We start from the raw sequence: 19,088 nt of genomic DNA on the forward strand, positions 1-19,088 counted from the left end.
AACCTGGGGGCAGCACTCGCCATCTCCTGGGCAGGAAAATGATGGCAAGGTGGAGCCTGGGCCAAAACCCAAGCCCACACGGTGCAGGGAACTGGGCAGCGCAGCCCACTTCAGTCTGGACCATCCCGCCCCAGGCATAGCCCCACCCCTGACACGCCCACACAGTGAGAGCTCCGCCCCCAGGCCGCGCGGGCGCGTCCCCGCCCTCTCCGCACGCACGCGCGCTCCCGCCTCTATTGCTGGCGTACAGGGCGGAGCGGGCCGTGTGGGCGCCGGCGAGCCGTGTGCTTCCGCGGGCTGTGGAGTCGCCGGGGTCTCGTGGCGGGGCGGCTGCTTCACCCGCTCCCTGCTTCCCCTGTAGGGACTCGCGGCCCCCGGCGGGCCGTGTCCAGTCAGAGACCGGGCCGCGCAGGGTGAGTGGCGGCGGGCACGCGCGCTCGGCCATTGTCTGCGCGGGGGACGGCGCGGGCACGTGCGCGCCCCTCCCCCACGCACCGCGCCCCTCCCCCACGCCACGTAGGGACCGGCGAGGCCGGGGTGGAGGCGTGGGCGAGGGGGCGAGAGGGGTGCGGGGCTTCCTCTCGGGGGCGACGCGCTGTATGAGGACACCCGGCTCCCGAGCTGCCTGGGTACTCCGCGTGGAACACGGGACACAGACGAAGTCCAGGACTGCTGCAGCCCTCGGTTCGGGAGGGGGCGCAGGTGGACCCCAGCTCGTGCTGTGGCGGGGCTGCAGAGTGGGGAACTGACGGAAGAGCCTGGCTTGGTGGCTATAGCCGGTCGTGAAAACCCCCCGCCCCCGTTACTCATCTGGTTCCGGGAGGAGGTGGGATGGTGTCACCTGGAATCTCGCGACTCTGACATATCTTTCCTAGAGTTCTAGTGTGTTTGCGACGGCAGCTTTATCCTCTCAACGTGTTTCCTAACGCAGCTGACCCACTTTCACCGTTCTTCTTTGTTAATAGGAGACAAATGCGGTGTAGTATAAAATACATACTTATATATGTAATACATTGAAATATACGTTTAAAATATATCTCAGTATCACTTTCCTTTCTTACTAAGTAGCAAGTATTCATTGAAGACACATTTTAAAAATGAAGACAGGCATTGCAGTCTGCAGGTAATTATGCCGGGGCGAATAGTTTTGGTTGTGTGTAAGCGTAAAGATAGGGCAGGGTTCCTTTGATGGGTTTGGGGAAAGCCTTTGCAGGATTCGAGAATGGGCGTAGCATAATCCCACTGCTACCTGGAAGAAGTAGTGGGCAGAGGGAGTTGAGATGATGTAGGATGCTATTCGCTGTAGTTTGGACTAGATCCCAGATGGTGGAGATGGGAAAGAGTACAAAGGTTGAAAAGTATTTGGGAGATAGAATTAATAAGATTTGTTTACTTATTTTTTAGAATTAACAAGATTTAGAAATGGATGGGTTGGGGCTGGAGATTAAGCTCAGCGGCATAAGCGCCTGCCTTGCAAGCAGGCAGTCCTGAGTTCGATCCCCGGTACCAATAAAAACGAAAAAGACAAGAAATGGATGGGTTCCGGTGTGGCGTTGCATGCCTATAATCTCGGCACTGACACTGGGACATTGAGGCAGGAGGAACGCTGTGAATTTGATGCCAGCTGGGGCTACTTAATGAGTTCAAGGCCAGCCTAAACTACATGGTGAGATTTTTGTCTCCAAAACAGAACAAACAACCAACCAGAAAAGAGAGGAATCTGCTTTTTTTTAATTTTTTTGTTGTGAACCACAGGGGAGATAGATAGTGGTGCCATCAACTGAGGAATGGAACAGACAAATTTGACATGAGAGAAATCATGAGTGCTGTTTTGAGTGAATTAAATTCAAGATGCACATTACTTACAAAATCAGTATGTCAAGGAAGCAGTCAGTTGAGCAGCTCTGGAACTTGGGGATAGAGAAACTTGAGCTAGAGCTAAGGTGTTGGGAATGATCAGTGTATGGATGGCATGCAGAAGTATGGGCCCATGTGAGGTCAGTTAGGGAAACAGGTGATGAACTCAAATACTCCAAGGACCAGCAGATAAACGATTGAGCGAAATATCCTTTTTGGATGCCAAGAATTGGCCCTCCCATCCATGCTTCTGAAAGGTTTAATGGTCAGTTGGGGCCGGAATGTCTCATGGCAGAGTGCTTGCTTGTTTTATTATTTTCTGATTATCCAGAGTGCTTCAGGTATTTAAAACACCATATGTTTTTCATTGTTTTAAATTCCTTTCCATTTATTCAGTGGATGCACTGCAGTTTGCTGTGATCTATTTTTTAATTGTGAAATCTATAGAGGAGTACTAATGTTTACGTTGCAGGTCTGTAAGTACAGCTCATATCTGATGCGGGTTACCCTGTCCTGAGAGTACTGGTTCCCAGTAGTGCTTGGTCTGTCTTCTCATTCCACTATAGATTTTTGTTTGAATCTTCATCTTCACTTCTTTAAGTCTGCCCCCATCTCCCTGCCTGTGTATTGTTTTGTTTGGTTTGGTTTGGTACCAGGGTTGCCAGGCAGATGCCTTGTGCTGCTGTGCTAAATCCCCAGCCTCCCTGCCTGTTTTTGTTTTTGAGACAGGGTCTCAATACATAGTTCACGCTGGCCTTGAACTATAGTAACTCACTAAGTAACCCACGCTGGCCTCAAACTTTTTCAGTGGATCCTTCTGCCCCAGCCTCCCAAGTGCTGGAGTTACAGGCCTGTGCCACCACGCCTGGTTTAGGCTTTGTCTTCCTGCCATTAATCCTGCCTTTTTAAGTGTTTCCTTTGCTGTTACCCATTAGAAGGTAGGATAGAGCTTTTCTTGTATTAAAAACAAGATTTGTACAGCAAATTATTTTTGTATCATTTGTTCTGTCTAAGAAAAAAGTTTTCAAAAGCTAGCTGTCTGCATGGATTGGTTCAAATTCAGTTTGGAGGGCGAGGAGTGTTTCAGGAAGTGGAGATGGTTGAGTTGAAATCTGAATCCATTGGAAGGTAATTGTGAGCTATATTCACAATTATGCATACTCTTTTGTTTTTAAATGAATTTGAGCATATGGATTTGTTTACTTATTTATTGTCTTTTTCAGATAGGGTTTCACTATACAAGTTCAGGCTGGCCTTGAACTCAGCAATCCCTCCTGCCTCTGTCTCCCAAGTGCTGGGATTACAGGCATATACCATCACACCTGACATACTTCTAAAATTGAAATATTCACATACTTGTTTGTGTATGATTATAGTCAGGTGTTGTGATGCATGCCTGTGATCCTAGCATACTGGAAAACTGAGGCAGGAGGATTTTAAATTTGAACTCAGCCTATTCATCTTAGACTCTACTTCAAAATTTTAAAAATATGATATATGTATGTATTCTTTTAAAAATACGTATATATGTGGCTCAGTTCAAAGTCCATGAGTTCACTCCTTAGTATTAACTCCACCAAAAAAAAAAAAATGTGTGTTGTCAGGAGTTCTTTTATATATTCATAAGGTCGTACAACTGTCACTTACCTGATTTCATAACATTTTTGTCACTGTAAAAAGAAATAGCCAATTTGTTGGCCTTAGCTCTGCCCTCCCTCTTCCCAGCACCCACGTGCTTTGTCCGGATTTGCCGGTTTCTGCACACTCCCTGCAGCTCGGACCTTCTTGGAGTCAGCATGGTGTGTTCAGTGTTGCAGCTGGGTTTAGGGCTTCTCTTGGCCTGGAGACGCTGGTTGGGGGAGTGCAAGTTCGGGACCAGTCTGGGCTACAAAGTGAGCTCAAGATCAGCCTGAACTGCATAGTTGAGACCCTGTCTCATAAAAACAACACACACACACACACACACACACACACACACAACTTGTTGAGGCACAATTGGGATACTGTGACCCACATGTATACAGTGTAGAGGACACAGTTTTACAAGTTTGGACATTTGTATATGTGACACCATTGCCCAGTCACAATAGTAAACATGTCCATCATTTGCAAAGATTCCTCTTACACACTGTCCTGGTCGTCTTCCTTCCCGAGGCAACCACTGGGCAGCTTCCAGTCACAATAGACTACTTGCATTCTGTGTAAATGGAATTATGGAGGATGTTTTTCTTCAGCTGCCTTTCAGGCAAAATCACTTTGAGATTAACTCATTACTGCATTAATCGGTAGTGTATTCCTTTTTACTGATGGGTGGTGAGTTTAATATGTGTGCACTGGAAGTTGCTCGCTTAGCCAGTGGCTTTGAAGCCCATCCCTGTTGTGTGGACCAAGAGCGCCCTGGGTGTGCCAGTCCTTTGTTATCCTGTTCCAGGTACACATTTTTTTCTTTTCTTTTTTGGACTGGGTATGGAACTCAGGATCTTGCACTTGCCAGGCAGGTGCTTATGCTGCTGAGCTAAATCCCCAGCCCTAGATAGACATTTTTAAAACATCTCCGGCTGGTAGTTTAAACTCAGTTGTTCAAGCACTTTCCTGGTAAGTATGAGACTATGAGTTCAATCCCCAGTACCAAAAAATAGAACAGAACATTTCCTTGGCCGATGGAAGAGACTAGACCATAGGTTGTCTTGTGAAATATTTAACACAAAAACATGGGTTGTGCTCAAAGATCAAAAATACTCTTGTTTGAAAGGAAAAGTATGCCAAGGACAGGGCCAGAGAACTATAAAATCGTGGTGGCATTCTGGGGGCGTCTGTGGAAGCAGATGGAAAAGGCTATCCACCCCTGCCCTTTGTAGACCTAGGCCAGCACACGGAGCTCCGAGGTTCTGACTAGGCTTCCCTGCCCAGTGGAGCAGGGGCTTAAATGAGAAGCGGCTGTGTTTGATGTGGGGCAGATCTTCCAGGTGACTTTACCAGATTTTGTTTCTCCTCCCTCAAGAACTGTCCATTACCTTGTAAGATAGTGGTTGGGCTCTGGGCTTCTCTAGATTTTCTTCCCTGACATGAGAACTAAGACCCTTTAATAAGAATTTGTGGAAACGCCACATAATTTTTGTATTTTACATAGCTTTTAAAAATTATCTTTCTCCCACTTTTTTTTTTTTTTTTTTGTCTTTTTGAGACAGGGTCTCGCTGTGCAGTTCAGGCTGGCCTTAAGCTCACTTTGTAGCCCAGGCTGGTCTTGAACTTGCAATGATCCTCCTGCCTCAGCCTCCCAAGTGCTGGGATTACAGGCGTGAGCCACCACACCTGGCTACTCCCAGAGTTTTTTAATCATGGGTAATTGGAGTTCTGTATGCCTCATTTATCTATATATCAAATTCTTTTTTCCCTGTCAAGCAAGTTTTCTGCCACGATTTCTGTGAACAGGTTTTTTATGTCATTTGTGCTATCTCCTGCTTCTTTCATTGACTGGTCAACCTTATGTTATACTTCTCTGCATCTAGCAGCCTCTGAATTGATTTCCTCCTATTCCCTTGGCATTTTTAAGAAGTCTTTCTATGATCACTAGTTGCAATCCTGTCTTCTATAGTTGAGATTCTATCCTGACATTGACTTCAACTGAATGTACTTTCAGTGGAATTTTGTCACCTGGATATCTGTTCAAATGTGTTTCATGGACCCCATTTCTTTCCTGTATTGGGCATTCATGGTTTCCTTCCCTTTCCTAAGCACCTCTGTTTGTTTTGGTTTTATCATTCATTATGGCCAACATCTCTGTAGTTACCTGAGAAATTATTTCTCATTTAATTTTTTTTTTCTAGTGCCTCATTAATTTGCATTGTTACTTCTGCTGTTACCACTTCAGGAGTCCAAGTTTCAGCTTGTTCCAACTCAGTGACTGTTCTCTGATTTTGGTGAGCTGGATGGCTGGGTTGCATCTTAAGTGTTTTCCGATTTGTTTTTGTTTCTAGTTTTATTCTTGGGTTGATGCTTATAAATTGCCTGTGGTAAGTAGCTTTATTGCTAGTACTAGAGCCCTCAGAAAATGTCTGCTTCTCAGGAGTGTCTGGTTTTGGTGTAGCTGGCTTTTGGGTTTTGAGTCTGTTGCAAGATCCTACCATCTCAGTTTATTGGGGAGGAAAAGTTGCCACCTGCTTAACCCAGCTCCTGGTTCTTTGGCACTGGCCTGTGGGGCTGGACCTTCGGCAGCCTCAGTCTTGGTACACCAGGACATAATTGATTAGAACAATTATGTCGCTAAAGTGGTACAGTCAGCAATAACCATGGCATCAAACAGCCTAGAAAATGACACGCTGAGGTAACTATTAATTTGCCACCTTTAACAGTATGAAATAGATTTGTGATTTTTATAACAAAATCTAAAATGAACCAGAAAACTGTATGCAGAAAGTAAGCCCTCACTATGGTAATTTTACCGTCAGGGAACAAAATTTAGAAGGGTTTAGGGGAAAAAAAAAAAAAGAAACACAAGAAGAAGAGAAGATTAGGGACAAGACTGGAGAACAAAGATCATGCAAACTTTCGGAGATGAAGGTGACAGGAGGGAAGCGAAGGAAGAAATAAAAACAGAACAACAACAAAAAACCCCTAGAAACTGTAGTCACAGTCATATAAAAACAAGAACAAACAATAAAAAATAAACCAAGAGAGAACGAAAACAGTAAGAAAGAACGTCCACTTCTTGGTGTGTCTGCAGCCACTGGTAGACAGTATGGGCAGAGAGAGTCCAGATGCACACTGACCAACCCCAGCCGGCCAGCAGTAGCTCCATGGCAGGGTAGTGGGTGATCCCAGTGAGCCTGCAGCCCTGTTTCTTCTGGCTGCCAGGCTGGAACCGGTCCTGCGCAGCTGGTATCAGTCCACAGGCCCCCTGGGGTTTGAACTCTGCACACCTAGAAGCTACTCTGAGTCCTATGCTCAGTTGGCCTCTCTCCAGGCTGGTTTCTGGCCAGTTACCCTGTTTCTCCTGCAGGACATCAGAAAGGACCAGCTTCCCTGTCAGTGCAGTCCACTGGGTCCACATGGCACTGCTGTCCAGTGGTGTGCCTCTCTGTGAGGCCTCTGGGGTCTCTAACAGGCATCCCTGCAGGTTGAGCTTCTGCTCCCACACAGTGAGTCTGGGCTCAGAAAGAAAGCGCTGCCTACCACCACCATCTCTGTTGAAGTCTCTCTTTGCTGTCCCCATGGACTTCATTTCTCACTTAAGATCCTTCCTAGTCTCGGGAGCCTACCTCCCTCTGCCTCCTCACCCTCCTTGTTGTGTTCCAGTGTCTGGACACAAACCTTGGAGAGGCTGTCTCTGCTGCTCACCGGTCCCTGTCTCCCTGGAAGTGTTCCAGAGTTTATTTTACACTATGGGACATTAAAAGAGTTTTAAAGATGGTTTTAGTCCTTAACTTTGGTAAGAAACTCAGACTCACATGTATTATTTGAGTGGCATGATAAGTTTAAATGGTATCATTACTTCTGTAAGGTGGTATTTACTTCTTTTGGTTATGAGATTGAAACATTTATTTTCTAAGTTTAAATTGACAACCTTTGCTTTTAATAGAGAGATACAGATTTTAAGTTGGAGGAGCAGACTACAGTTGTAATTTATTTTCATTCCAGCATTTCATTTGTTTCCGTATTTGGTCTCATAGTGTAGAGAAAATCCATTCTCACAGAGTAAAACAGGTTTTGTTTAAAGAGTTCACGTTACCATCTGAATATTCTTTTCAGTTTCCATAAATTCAAAACAAAATGAGGATGATTGTAGGACATTCTGTTTCAGAGTGTAACTGATGATAATTAACAACTGCTCACATGTCCTTTTCATACATCTAAGTCAGGCAAGAATCCCAAACCTAGCCAGGCGTGATGGCTCACTCCTGTTACAGAATCCAAGCACTTGGGAGGCTGAGGCAGGAAGATCCTTGCAAGTTCAAGACCAGCCTGGGCTACAAAGTGAAGTGTAAGGCCAGTGCAAACTGCATAGCAAGACCCTGTCTCAAAAAGACCAGGAAAAAAAAAAAAAAAAAGAGAATCCCAAATGTAATACTATCAGTGGTCACTTGTTCCACCTCCCAGCAATCATTGGTGGCATGAGGAGGGCACATACCTGTGGACATATCTGGCCACTGTAGCACTTAGCCTGAATGAGATGTGCAATTGTATCAGTATTGTTTTTGCCAGACAGAAGCAAACTTGAGTTACTCATGGAATCTTCGTTACACACGCTTACGGGAAGCTTAGATACCCCCAAAGATGACAAGAAAAGCTTTATTCCAACAACTAATTGAAAAGTAAATTACTGGGGCAATGCAAGTTAACTCATTGGTGGTTTTCTCCTTAATACCATCTCCTCCAGATTCTTCTTTTCTTCCCTTCTAGTCCCCCAGTTTTACAGCAGAAGTCAGAAGAGCTTTGTTTTATCCTGTAAGAATGAAACAAAACACTGTTTTTTTTCAAGGCTCCCCAGCCTTTCCAGAGAGCAGCCACTGTTACTCTTGTGATCCCTTGTGAGGTGGGAGGGGACTCCATAGAATGGGTAAGCGAAGGTGCATCCTGATGGATAATCTCTCAAGACGTGGCAGACTGCGGATATGTGTAGCCCTGAGGAACTGGTAAAACACAGTCATGAGTGTGAAGGTCTGCTGTGTGGGCCTCTGATTCTGGGTCTGTCCAGGAGCAGGAGGTGATTTTGCCTTTGTTTTTGCTATAGAGAAGTACATGGTATGGTGGGAGGGGATGGGCAGAGAGCAGCTTGTGTCCTGGGGGCAGGAAGCAGAGCTGGTTTTGTTTTGTTTTGTTTTTAGTTTTTATTCTGCTTTGAGACTGAGTCTTGCAGTGTAGCTCAGGTAGGTCTTAAACTTCCTATGTAGCCTATGCTGGCCTTGAACTCACGGCAGTCCTCCTGCCTCAGCCTCATGAGTGCCTGGCTTACAGGTATGGGCCACTGCTGTTTTTTTTTTTTTTTTTTTTTTTTTTTTGGTCTTTTTCCTTTTTATCGGTACCGGGGATCGAACTCACGACTGCCTGCTTTCAAGGCAGGCGCTTATGCCGCTGAGCTAAACCCCCAGCCCCCTGTTTTGTTTTTAACTCCTATCTGCATTAAGGCAAGAGGCCTGAGGTTTGTTGATTTTTAAGAGTGTGTTGGGTGTGTAACTACCCCAGACTCCTCAGTTTGTCTAAAAGTAATTACAGCTGGCAAGGTGGCACATGTCTGGAATCCCTGCCCTCTAGGAGGCCCAGACACGAAAAGTACAAGTGCGAGCCCTTCCCTGGGCTGTTCAGTGAGACCCTCACCCAGAGTGAGAATAAAGGACGGGGGCTGTAACTAGTGGGAAGGCCCTAGGTGTTCAATCCCCTGTACTGCAGGCGGGGAGGAGAAACCTAAAAAGTAAGACCTTACTCTCACTTTATAAACTTTAAAGAATTCTAGTAGGTTCTAGGCCTGCTTAAAAATATTTGTATTGTAAATTATAGCTGACAACTCATGGTTCTGAACAAACATTAATGGCTTAATTTAGGGTTCTTAAAACTGCTGTGTAGTTTTAGAATCTTTCTAGGTTTTCTGGTATCAGGCAGTGTAACAGTTACAGAAAAACTGTTTTATTGGACCCAGGATTTAGGTTTATATCCTTACATACCTGTCTCTCCTACTTGAATCAACTGAGTTGTGCTCAGTTCTTTAACTCCCTCCCTAGTGCAAAAAGTAAACTAAGAGCTGAGTGACTTTGAAGTTGTGTTACCTTGTAGTGAGTACAAAGTAAATATTTTGAGTTAACATTTATTATTACTGTATTTCTGCCTCAGGTCAGTAGCAGATACATGCCCTTGCTTAGTGCTAGAGCAGAAGTCTGGAGATTAGAGAGCGCTTCAGTCTTCACATCATAGAGCAGCACCTGCAAGGGTCAGCTCACCTAAGCATCCAGAACTTCTTTTCTTACCTGCACATCCGTGCAGCAGTGCTGTCCAGTAAGGGAGTAAAATAACAAAACTTGAATAATGTAGAATCTTTGTTTGTTCGTATTGGTTACTTGGCTAGGATAATCTATTCATATTGATGACATTGTTGGGGTAATAAGTTGACTATACTAGCTAGCTACATAATTAAAATTAAATTCATTCATTCCTCTTCTTAAAATGCCACAGGAAATTTAAAATTCTGTATGTGACTCATTTCTAGCTTGTTGGTGGTGGTTTTTTTTGAGAGGGTCTTGCTGTGTAGTTCAGACTGGCTTTGAACTCACTGGAATAGCCCAGACTGGCTTCAAACTTGTGATCCACCTGCCTCAGCCTCCCAAGTGCTGGGTTAACAGATGCAGGCAGCCATGCCCAGCCTCATGTTTCTATTAAACAGTGCTAGTGTGTACACTGTTTGGTAAACTAATTTGTGAAATACTTGGGTTCCACAAGACATAGTTTAGCAGAGGAGCACTGCTATATAGCTTTCTGCAGTGATGTAAGGTTTTTGTGCTGTGAGTAGTCTCTACAAGCTACAGTGGTGACTAAGCATGTGAAACATTGTAGTATGGAAAAAGGAACTGAATTATATTTAATTTTATTTAATGTTAAATTTTATAGCCACATTAAAAAATTTAAATAGCCACATATGTTTAATGGCTAATGTAATGTTAATGGCTATTGAAATGTAATGTGATTTTTGAAGATTTATGGGTTCTTTTCTAGATACTTCTACATCTAGGCCTTGTTTATCAAATTTCAGACTTTAAGGGTTAGGGTTAGGCTTAATAGTAAATGTTTTGGTCATCAGTTTTTCATCACTGAGGCAAAACACTTGTCACCCACAATTTAGAGTAGGAGAGGTCTATTTTGGTTCACGATTTCAAAGTGTTCATTCCATAATCAGCTGGTTCCTTGGCAGAAAAGGCACAGTGAGGTGGCTGCTGCTGATGGAGGGTTCTTTGGCTTGGTGGGGGCGGCGATCTCCCCTGATCACTTACTTGGAGGCAAGGGTAGGAATCATCATGCTGGAGCTGTACTGGAATCACCTGCAAAAGACCTGTAAGAAATTCCCTGAGTTAGTCCTGTGTGGTTGTTACAACACCAGATTCCACAGAATCACCAAGGACTTCATGGTCCAGGGAGGTGCCTGACAGGGACAGGTCACAGTGGCACTTCTGTCTGCAGTGAACAGTTTAAAAGTAACTTCACCCTGACCTCAAGTTCAGTGGGGCTGGAACCCACACAATGGCCAGTGTATGGCCAGACACCAGTGGCAGCCAGTTCTTTGTGACCCTCGCACCCACCCAGTGGCTCAATGACAAGCACACCACCTTTGGCCAAGCATACCAGAGGGTTGGCATGGTGAATTGTATGGAGATGGTGGAGACCAGCTCCCAGGGCTGCCTGAGGAGGATGTGGAGGTTTTCAAGGGGTACCCCTCTGGGTAGACCTCTGATGTATTGGACGCAGCCCTCTTGGATGAGCCTGAGTGATGCTGACTCTGAACTTCCTTTAGGCTTTGCAGACCATGGGGTCCTAGGCGAGCCACAGACGGATGCACATCTTACTGGGTCTGGGTTGACAGGATTTTGGTGGCACCCCCCTCAGTGACCCATTCCTGTCTTTCCTGTGGCTCTGTGCTGATACACTCAGATCAGAGGGATGCAAACTCGGCCCTTTATAGATCCATATTTCGGCCACCCTCCAAACCCTAGTGGGGACTGCCCCAGAATTCCAAGCACGCCACGTCTGGGACCTGTCACCTCCACAGACCCACCCCAGTCTCAGCTTGGTGCTTCCAGGAAATATGCATGCTTCTTCCTGTTTTCTCAAAACCAGAACATTGACACTGCTGCTCGGAGACGTAAACATCCCACACAAAGCCACGTTGGGTTTTTGCCAGATGAAAAATGCATCCAGCAATCAAGTTTCTAGGGAGGTGTCTAGGGAATGGTAGTGTATGATGATCATGAATAGAGTTAACAGAAGGAAGCAGAAACACTGAGCATTTGTTCCCTAGGAAAGGGTAGAAATCCCCAGAACTTGAGGACAGACTGCAGCCTTCCTCAGAAGCAGTACCTCAGAAGAGGAGGCATCACTCAGTTTTTTAAATTAAGACCAGAGAAATTAGTTAAGAGTTTTGTACATTTGTAAAAAATCGTGATGGGAAAGAAGGAAGTTAATACCTTTTTAATATATAGATTCATGTGTGGGCGATGGGCCAGGACAGCCAGATGCCAGCTCCTTCCTATTGGCACTATTCACAGGCTGCAGGGAGGAGAACACTTCCTGGGAGTCAGCACCATGTGCGGGCTGCAAGGAGTACAACCAGACACCAGCCCTTCCCACTGCACAGGCTGGGAGACAAGAAGGCCCAAGGTCCCCTATCCCTTCCATGAGCTGGTCTGGAGTAACACAGGCTGCGATGGTGGCTACTGAAGTAAATGTGCAACTTAATGATTGTGGTGTTTAGGGTTCCACTGACTTTGCAGGCCTGAAACCCGTAGTCTGATCATCTGCTCAGAGGATAACAGTACACAGTGTAGTATCTATGGGAATCTCCTTCTGAGGTGGTAGCCATTGTTAATACCCTATTATCTTGTTTTAAAGTCCTGTAACGTTTTCCTTGTTTGGTTTGGTTTTATTCTGTTTTGTCTTGTTTGATTTTGTTGTATCTGATGGCACGGGCAGCTATTTCAAAGATAAGATATCAAATGGTAACTATTTTGGGTTTACTGTTACATTGTTTTGAAGTCCTTAACTGCACTCATTGTTTGGTTTTTATTTTATTCTGTTCTATTTTGTTTGATTTTGCTATGTATGCTGGTATGGGCAGCTGTCTTAGTATAGGGAACTGAACTCAGGACCTAGCACTTGACAGGCAGGGGTTGTGCTGCTGAGCTATATCGTGCGCCCTGGGCAGCTATTTTGAAGACAAGAGGCATCATGGTAGCCATTGTTGATTTCCTATTATCTTGTTTTGAAATCCTGTACCACTTCCACTGTTGTGTTTTGATTGACTTTATTCTGGTGTGGTTTTCTTTGGCTTGGTTTTGTTCTCTAAAATAAAAAATTAAAAATACATAAATTCATCAAAATAAAATGCCATCTGTTGATGGTAGAAAAAAAAGAAATAGTTTGGTGGTAGGGCTTGGTGGAGGACAGCTGCCCCACTCATGGCAGTCAGGAAACAGAAGGGAGGAGCCAGGGACAAGAATCCACCCTTCCGAGTCACACTTAAGGTATTACCTCCAGATGGTCCCGTGTCTTAAAGCACACTCAGCTACTATGAGCTCATCCATTGGTGAATTAATCCACTTATGAATGAGTGTAGAGGATTATATCATCCCGTGACCTAGTCACCTTCCAAGAGCCCATCTCTGAAAACCTAAGACTGCTGGGGGACATTTTAGATCCGAACCATAGCATTAAGTTATATTTATCATGAGTGATAGGGAATGGTTAGTAATATTTATTGTCTCTTATACAGTAGACTTGGTATAACTATCAGAGACAGTTTGTATAACTATTTAGAGTCGTTAACTGTCATTCATGTTTGTGATATACTTGTTAATGCATTGTGAATTCTAGTGTATTGTGTGGTTTTAGATACTTTCCTCAAAGTCTGGTTTCTTTTCTTTTCCTTTTCTTATGTGGGTCCTTCCAAAACAAGGCTCCTTTTGAAAAGTCTGAGCAATGTGCTGCCTTTTTAAAAGATTTTCTCTTAAAAGGCAGACCCATGCTTTTAACAGGTGACCATGCCGATAAAAGGTTTTTTTTTTTTTTAACGTTTTGAAGTTAAACTTACTCTTTTGGTTCTAAAGAGGGTGTATACTTGGTTGTCATCCTTAACTTGAAAATCCAGTTCTGAAGTGCTCTCAGATCTAGAACTTTTGAGTACAGACGTGATGCTCAGGAAATCTCAGGTTTCAAGAGTTTTTGCAGTAGAGATGTTATACCTAAAAGGTCTACGTGGACATTCCAAAATCTGGAAAATTCTGAAATCTGAAGCACTGGTCCCAAACATTTGAAATAAGGAATATTCAACATGTACAACAAATACACATAAACATAAGTGCCACAATTTTGTAATACTTACTTACTCTCTTTTTTATGTAGTATACATGTCTTTATAAATGCTAGTATTATATTGTGTTTATTAATTTATTGTTGCTTCACAGTTAAGACTGAAGGTCATCATGTCTGGCATCAAGCGAACAATCAAAGAAACCGACCCCGATTATGAGGATGTATCTGTGGCTCTTCCAAATAAGCGGCATAAAGCAATTGAGAATTCAGGTAGAAATTAACCATCTTAGGAAATTATTACTTTGTTGATATTTGCCTCTATTCTTAGATTTATAGGAATTGGGATAAATTTCCTCTTGTCTCAGCCCGTGAGTGCTGGGATGACAGTCAGGTAGCATATGCACAGCTGGCTGTCTTTCTAGACTTTTAATATTTCTTTTTTGTTTGTTTTGTTTTTTTGGTACCGAAGATCGAACTCATAACCTCGCACTTGTTGGGCAGGCACTTGGGCTGCTGAACTACATCCCCGGCCCCTTTGACTTTTAATATTTCAGTGGTCCAAGCTAGTTATTTTGTAGAATGTCCGTCATACTGATTTCATCTAATGTTTCATTGTGAGCAGTGCAGTGCTAGGGATGAACCCAAAGCCTAACACACACTAGGCAAGCACTCTGCCACTGGGCTGTATCTCCAATCCTCTTGTTGTATGTTTGGTCTTATGTTTTATTTTGGGAACAGACTTACTAAATTGCCCTGGCTGGCCTCAAACTTGAGGACCATCTGCCTCAGCCTCCCATGTAGCTAAGATTACAGGTGCACATCTCTCTTGTTATGCATTGGCACTTGTGGCAAGAATATCAGTGATGCAGAGGTCTTAGTGCATCACGTCCGAAAGCGCATGAGGTTAGCTTGTTCCCAGGAGGAGTGGTTTTAACTTCCCATCCCTCGGGTGAAGGTTTGCCTACTAGGTTTCTCTGCTCTACAATTACTATTTCTTGGGTTTCTTATGCTTGATGATTTATATTGGGACAACTGTGGATTAATTAGGACTTTGTGCTTTGTGTTCTTTGTAGCTCGAGATGCTGCTGTGCAGAAGATTGAGACTATTATCAAAGAACAGTTTGCTCTTGAGATGAAGAATAAAGAACATGAGATTGAAGTTATTGACCAGGTACAGTGATAATATATTGAAAAAGCAGTCTTTTGAGACAGTCATGATTTGCCTTTGCTGTTCTTTAAAAAAAAAAAAAAAACAAAAAAAAACAGCTTTTTAGGGAAGCAAATATTTTTAACAAAAATTAAGGGGAAAAATAACAAAACCCCTTAAATTCCATCCCCAAACACAGTCAGTCCCTCTGCTCTTGTGCTCAGTATCCTTGTGGATATGTCTAATGAATCAGGTATACTTACTGTTGTTTCGGTTTTTGAGACAGAATTTCACTATAATCCTATCTGATCTTGCAATCTTCTTGTCTCAGCCTCCCAGTGCTGGGATTATACATGTACACTACAAATACGTGTTAGAGTGTCTTCATACCTTACATCACATTTTTGTCTTTTAAATCTTTGCCAGTCTGATAAATCAGAAATGTCATTTTTTCTTTGCGTTTTTTTTACTAGAGAAGTTGAGATTTTCTTTTAGAGAAATTGAACTTTTTTTCTTCATTCGCATTCTTACTTTGTGAATTGCTGTAGTTTGCAGTTGTGGTATTTTAAAGTAATGAGTTAACACTTGTTTTTAGCGGCTGATTGAAGCGCGGAGGATGATGGATAAACTTCGAGCCTGCATTGTAGCAAATTACTATGCTTCTGCGGGTCTTCTGAAAGTTTCTGAGGTAAGTATTCCCTGCAACCAGTCATTTTCCTAGCTGCTATATTTGTTTTGCATCATGGGCTTCAGAAAGCCCAGGCTGCCTTTCTAGGGAAATGCACAATCTTCTCTATTGAGCATTGGGTTCACCTGTGGTCCTTCGGTCATCTCTCTGTCATCAGTGGCCCGGAGTCACATTTTTCTGGTTCTTACTAATTTTTTTTCCTCCTGATTGTTAGCATTATGCATGGCCATAGAGATGCGGGGTGAGTGAGTCCTCCTGAGACATGCTCAGCTGCCGTACACCTGACTGTGGCCTGCTCTGGAGGAAGTCATAGACGATGCTGTTTCCTCCTACCTTCTACTCCAGTCATGGCAGTTTTTGGTTTCTGATTTACCTTGTTCTGCAAGTCCTGCATTTTTATGACAGAATCCAAATGCACAGAAAAGGGTATTAAATAAGCACCTGTTTGTGTACCACTTAAGACTCAACAACTTTGACATTTGCCCTATTTTCTCTTACTTTTCTTTAATACATTTGCAAGAAACTTCCAGGTGTCATTATAGTTCAGTTCTAATTATTGAAGCATGCAAGCATGCATTTTCTAAAAAAAAGATAACTTCCTTGTAATAAAATAATATCCAAGCAAACCATTTTCTATTATTTGTTAACCAGTCCAAATTCATATTTTCCTAGTGGCTCCCAAAACCTTTTAAGATTTTTTTTTAAGACCAGTATTCATCAAGGTCTGTGGGTTATATTTGGTTGTTTGTTCCTTTGTTTCTCTCTCTCTGTGTCTGTCTGTCTCTGTCTCTTTTCTGTCTTGTCTCTATATTTGCCTGTCTGTCTGTCTTTCAGTTAAACCCAGGGCTTTTAAGCTGAGCTACCACTCCAGTCCTTTTTATTTTTTGAGACACATCACTCTAAACCACTAAGTTGCCAGGTAGGGTTCGAACTTGTGATCTTCCTTAGCTTCCTGTAATGCCCATTAGGATCTACATTCATCTCCTAGGGTTCCCATAACAAATTACCCCAAGCTTGGTGACAAAACAACAAGGACATATTACTTCACAGCCCTGGTAGCTGGAAGTCCAGAATAAAAGTGTCAGCAGTGCAATGTTCCCACTTAAGGCCCTGGAGAAGAGTCCTCTTACCTTTCACTAGCTGCTACATTGCTGTGACTTTTGCCTCTTACTCTGCATGGATATTTTCTTTCTGTGTGCCTTTTCTGAATCTTTTGTGTCTTAAGTTGCTGTCTTTTAAGGATGTCTTGGAGTAGGGTTTCCTACTGTCCAGAATGACTTCATTTTAACCTGATTACATTTGTAAAAGACCCCTGCCTTTGGTGCTAGGGACTGAACCTAAGACCTCTGTGCCTCTCAGCACATAATCTGCCTCTGAGCCCCGCCCTGGGCCTGTTACTGAATAAAGTCGCTTTCTTACACTCTGAGTGGGTGTGAATTTTGGAAAGACACTATTCAACCTAAGACAGATTCTGATGCTATGTTTTGTGTAGCTCAATGTTGGGTTCAGTGGAATGGCCTTTGAGAGCTCGAATTTGCATGACATAAGATGAATTGTAGGCAGCCAGAACTGCTTATTCGCTGAATGTTTTGTTGCTGTACCATTAGCAGGCCTGATCCATGTTTTTCACTAGAAATGTTCTAGTGCTAGAAATGTTCTAGGTTTATCCTGCTGTGTCCTGATCAGGATTTATTCAAGGGTATTTAGGTTTGCTCTTATGATCAGCTTTTTATTTTTAGCTCACAATAACAGCATGGCTTTCAGAAACCTTTATTGTTGAAACTTAAGAAATTTGTTGCTGTTAACACAGATCTTTCCTTTTCATTAAAATAGTTTTAATGCAATTTTAATTCTTAATACCATTCCAAAAGGTAGGCTTCCTAGGAGCATGACTATGGCGTATGACATGAAGATGGACACATCAGATTTTGGCTGGAAGTAATTAATCTGTAGAAACTGCCCGAGGCTTCTATATGCCACTGATACGAACCTTTTTGGGACCAAGTGCTCAAACTGCAGCTGAGAACCCACTCATTTATGACAAAGTGCCAGCACTGCAGTTACCCTGAACACTGACGTTTAGTTTACAAAAAGCCACTCGCACACCTGGCTTGCCGGCTGACCGAGAGGGCTCTGTGTGCCCACTGTGGCACATGTACCGTAGGTTTGCCACCCCTGTTGTATACTGTATTTCTAACAAGGATGTTTTGTTTAGAATAGTTGATGTGTTTGTGTGAAATTGTTTGAAACTTAATGGTTTTAAAGTCCATTCCGTAAGCTGTATTTCTCATTTATCTTCAGAAGGCTCCACATCTTTTGCTTTTAGTGTTGGAAATGTGGCCTAATCATCATTCTAGTTTTTTGCTGTTGTTGATGATGGTGCAGATTTTAAGAGGTTTGGATTTCACTTTATGAGTGTGGGAAGTTTTTTTTTTCTTCTTGTCTTTTTGAGACAGGGTCTCTCTATGCAATTCAGGCTGGCCTTGAGCTCACTTTGTAGCCCAGGCTGGTCTCGAACCCCCAGCGAACCTCCTGCCTCAGCTCCAAGTGCTGGGATTACAGACATGAGCCACCACGCCCGGCTCAATGTGGGAAGTTTTTGAAGGGTCTTGATCCTGCCATAGCTAAATGTTTTTGCTTGCTTTTGGTGAGTTGGGTTAAAGTTTGCTTGCTTTTGTTTTTTTTTCTTCTAGGGAGCCAAGACATGTGATACAATGGTTTTTAATCATCCTGCTATCAAGAAATTTTTGGAATCACCATCTAGGTCATCATCCCCTACCAATCAGAGATCAGAAACACCATCGGCTAATCATTCAGAAAGTGATTCTTTATCACAACACAATGACTTCTTATCTGACAAAGATAATAACAGCACTATGGATATGGAGGAGAGACTCTCAAACAGCTTGGAGCAGAGGCCACGCCGAAATGCTGGAAGGGTAAAGTTGGTGGAATGGGCGGGGCGGGAGTCATAGAAGGGAACTAATACTTGTTCGATTTAACTTCACAGGTAATCTAGGAAGGCAGGATGTTTTGCTTTTAGAATAGGGAAACTGAGTCTTGATAAGTTCCAGTTGTAAGTGTCCAATAGTATCAGAATTTTGAATTAAACCTGTCTCTAATTTTAGAGATTAAGGCTCCCATGTATAGGCAGCTCCTGGTTGTTGTCCTTATTTGCATGAAAGGACTCTTCAGCTCAGTGCCTTATCAGAGTCCTTCCTGCTCTCTTGTTTATCCCTTTTTTCTTTTTTTTTGAGACAGGCTGTCACTATGCAGCCCAGTACCCCATGCTGGCCTGGAATTTGCAGCAATCTTCCTGCCTCAGCCTACTGAGTGCTAGGATTGTAGGCACACAATACTGTACCCAGACTGTTTATTCTTTCAACTGGC

The 19,088-nt window shown here is 43.3% G+C and overlaps 1 protein-coding gene and 1 pseudogene across 7 annotated transcripts in view; both read left to right on the forward strand.

Moving 5' to 3' along the window:
* The first annotated feature begins 278 nt into the window (after window positions 1-278).
* Yeats2 (YEATS domain containing 2) overlaps window positions 279-19,088 on the forward strand; it is an 85,663-nt gene continuing 66,853 nt past the window's right edge. For all 7 annotated transcript variants that reach the window (XR_010051611.1, XR_010051612.1, XR_010051613.1 and 4 more), the window contains exons 1-5: window positions 279-413; window positions 14,016-14,133; window positions 14,937-15,034; window positions 15,606-15,698; window positions 18,392-18,637. Coding sequence is in view for 4 of the 7 variants with exons in the window: in XM_063261120.1 (XP_063117190.1) it covers window positions 14,034-14,133; window positions 14,937-15,034; window positions 15,606-15,698; window positions 18,392-18,637 (537 nt within the window). In the remaining 3 variants the exon portion in view is untranslated. The remainder of the gene's footprint in view (window positions 414-14,015; window positions 14,134-14,936; window positions 15,035-15,605; window positions 15,699-18,391; window positions 18,638-19,088) is intronic.
* LOC134478751 (peptidyl-prolyl cis-trans isomerase-like 1) lies at window positions 848-14,009 on the forward strand (annotated as a pseudogene).

This window comes from Cavia porcellus, unplaced genomic scaffold, assembly GCF_034190915.1.
Source record: "Cavia porcellus strain 051 isolate PalLab524CR breed Dunkin Hartley unplaced genomic scaffold, mCavPor4.1 scaffold_14, whole genome shotgun sequence".
Classification (NCBI taxonomy): domain Eukaryota; kingdom Metazoa; phylum Chordata; class Mammalia; order Rodentia; family Caviidae; genus Cavia; species Cavia porcellus.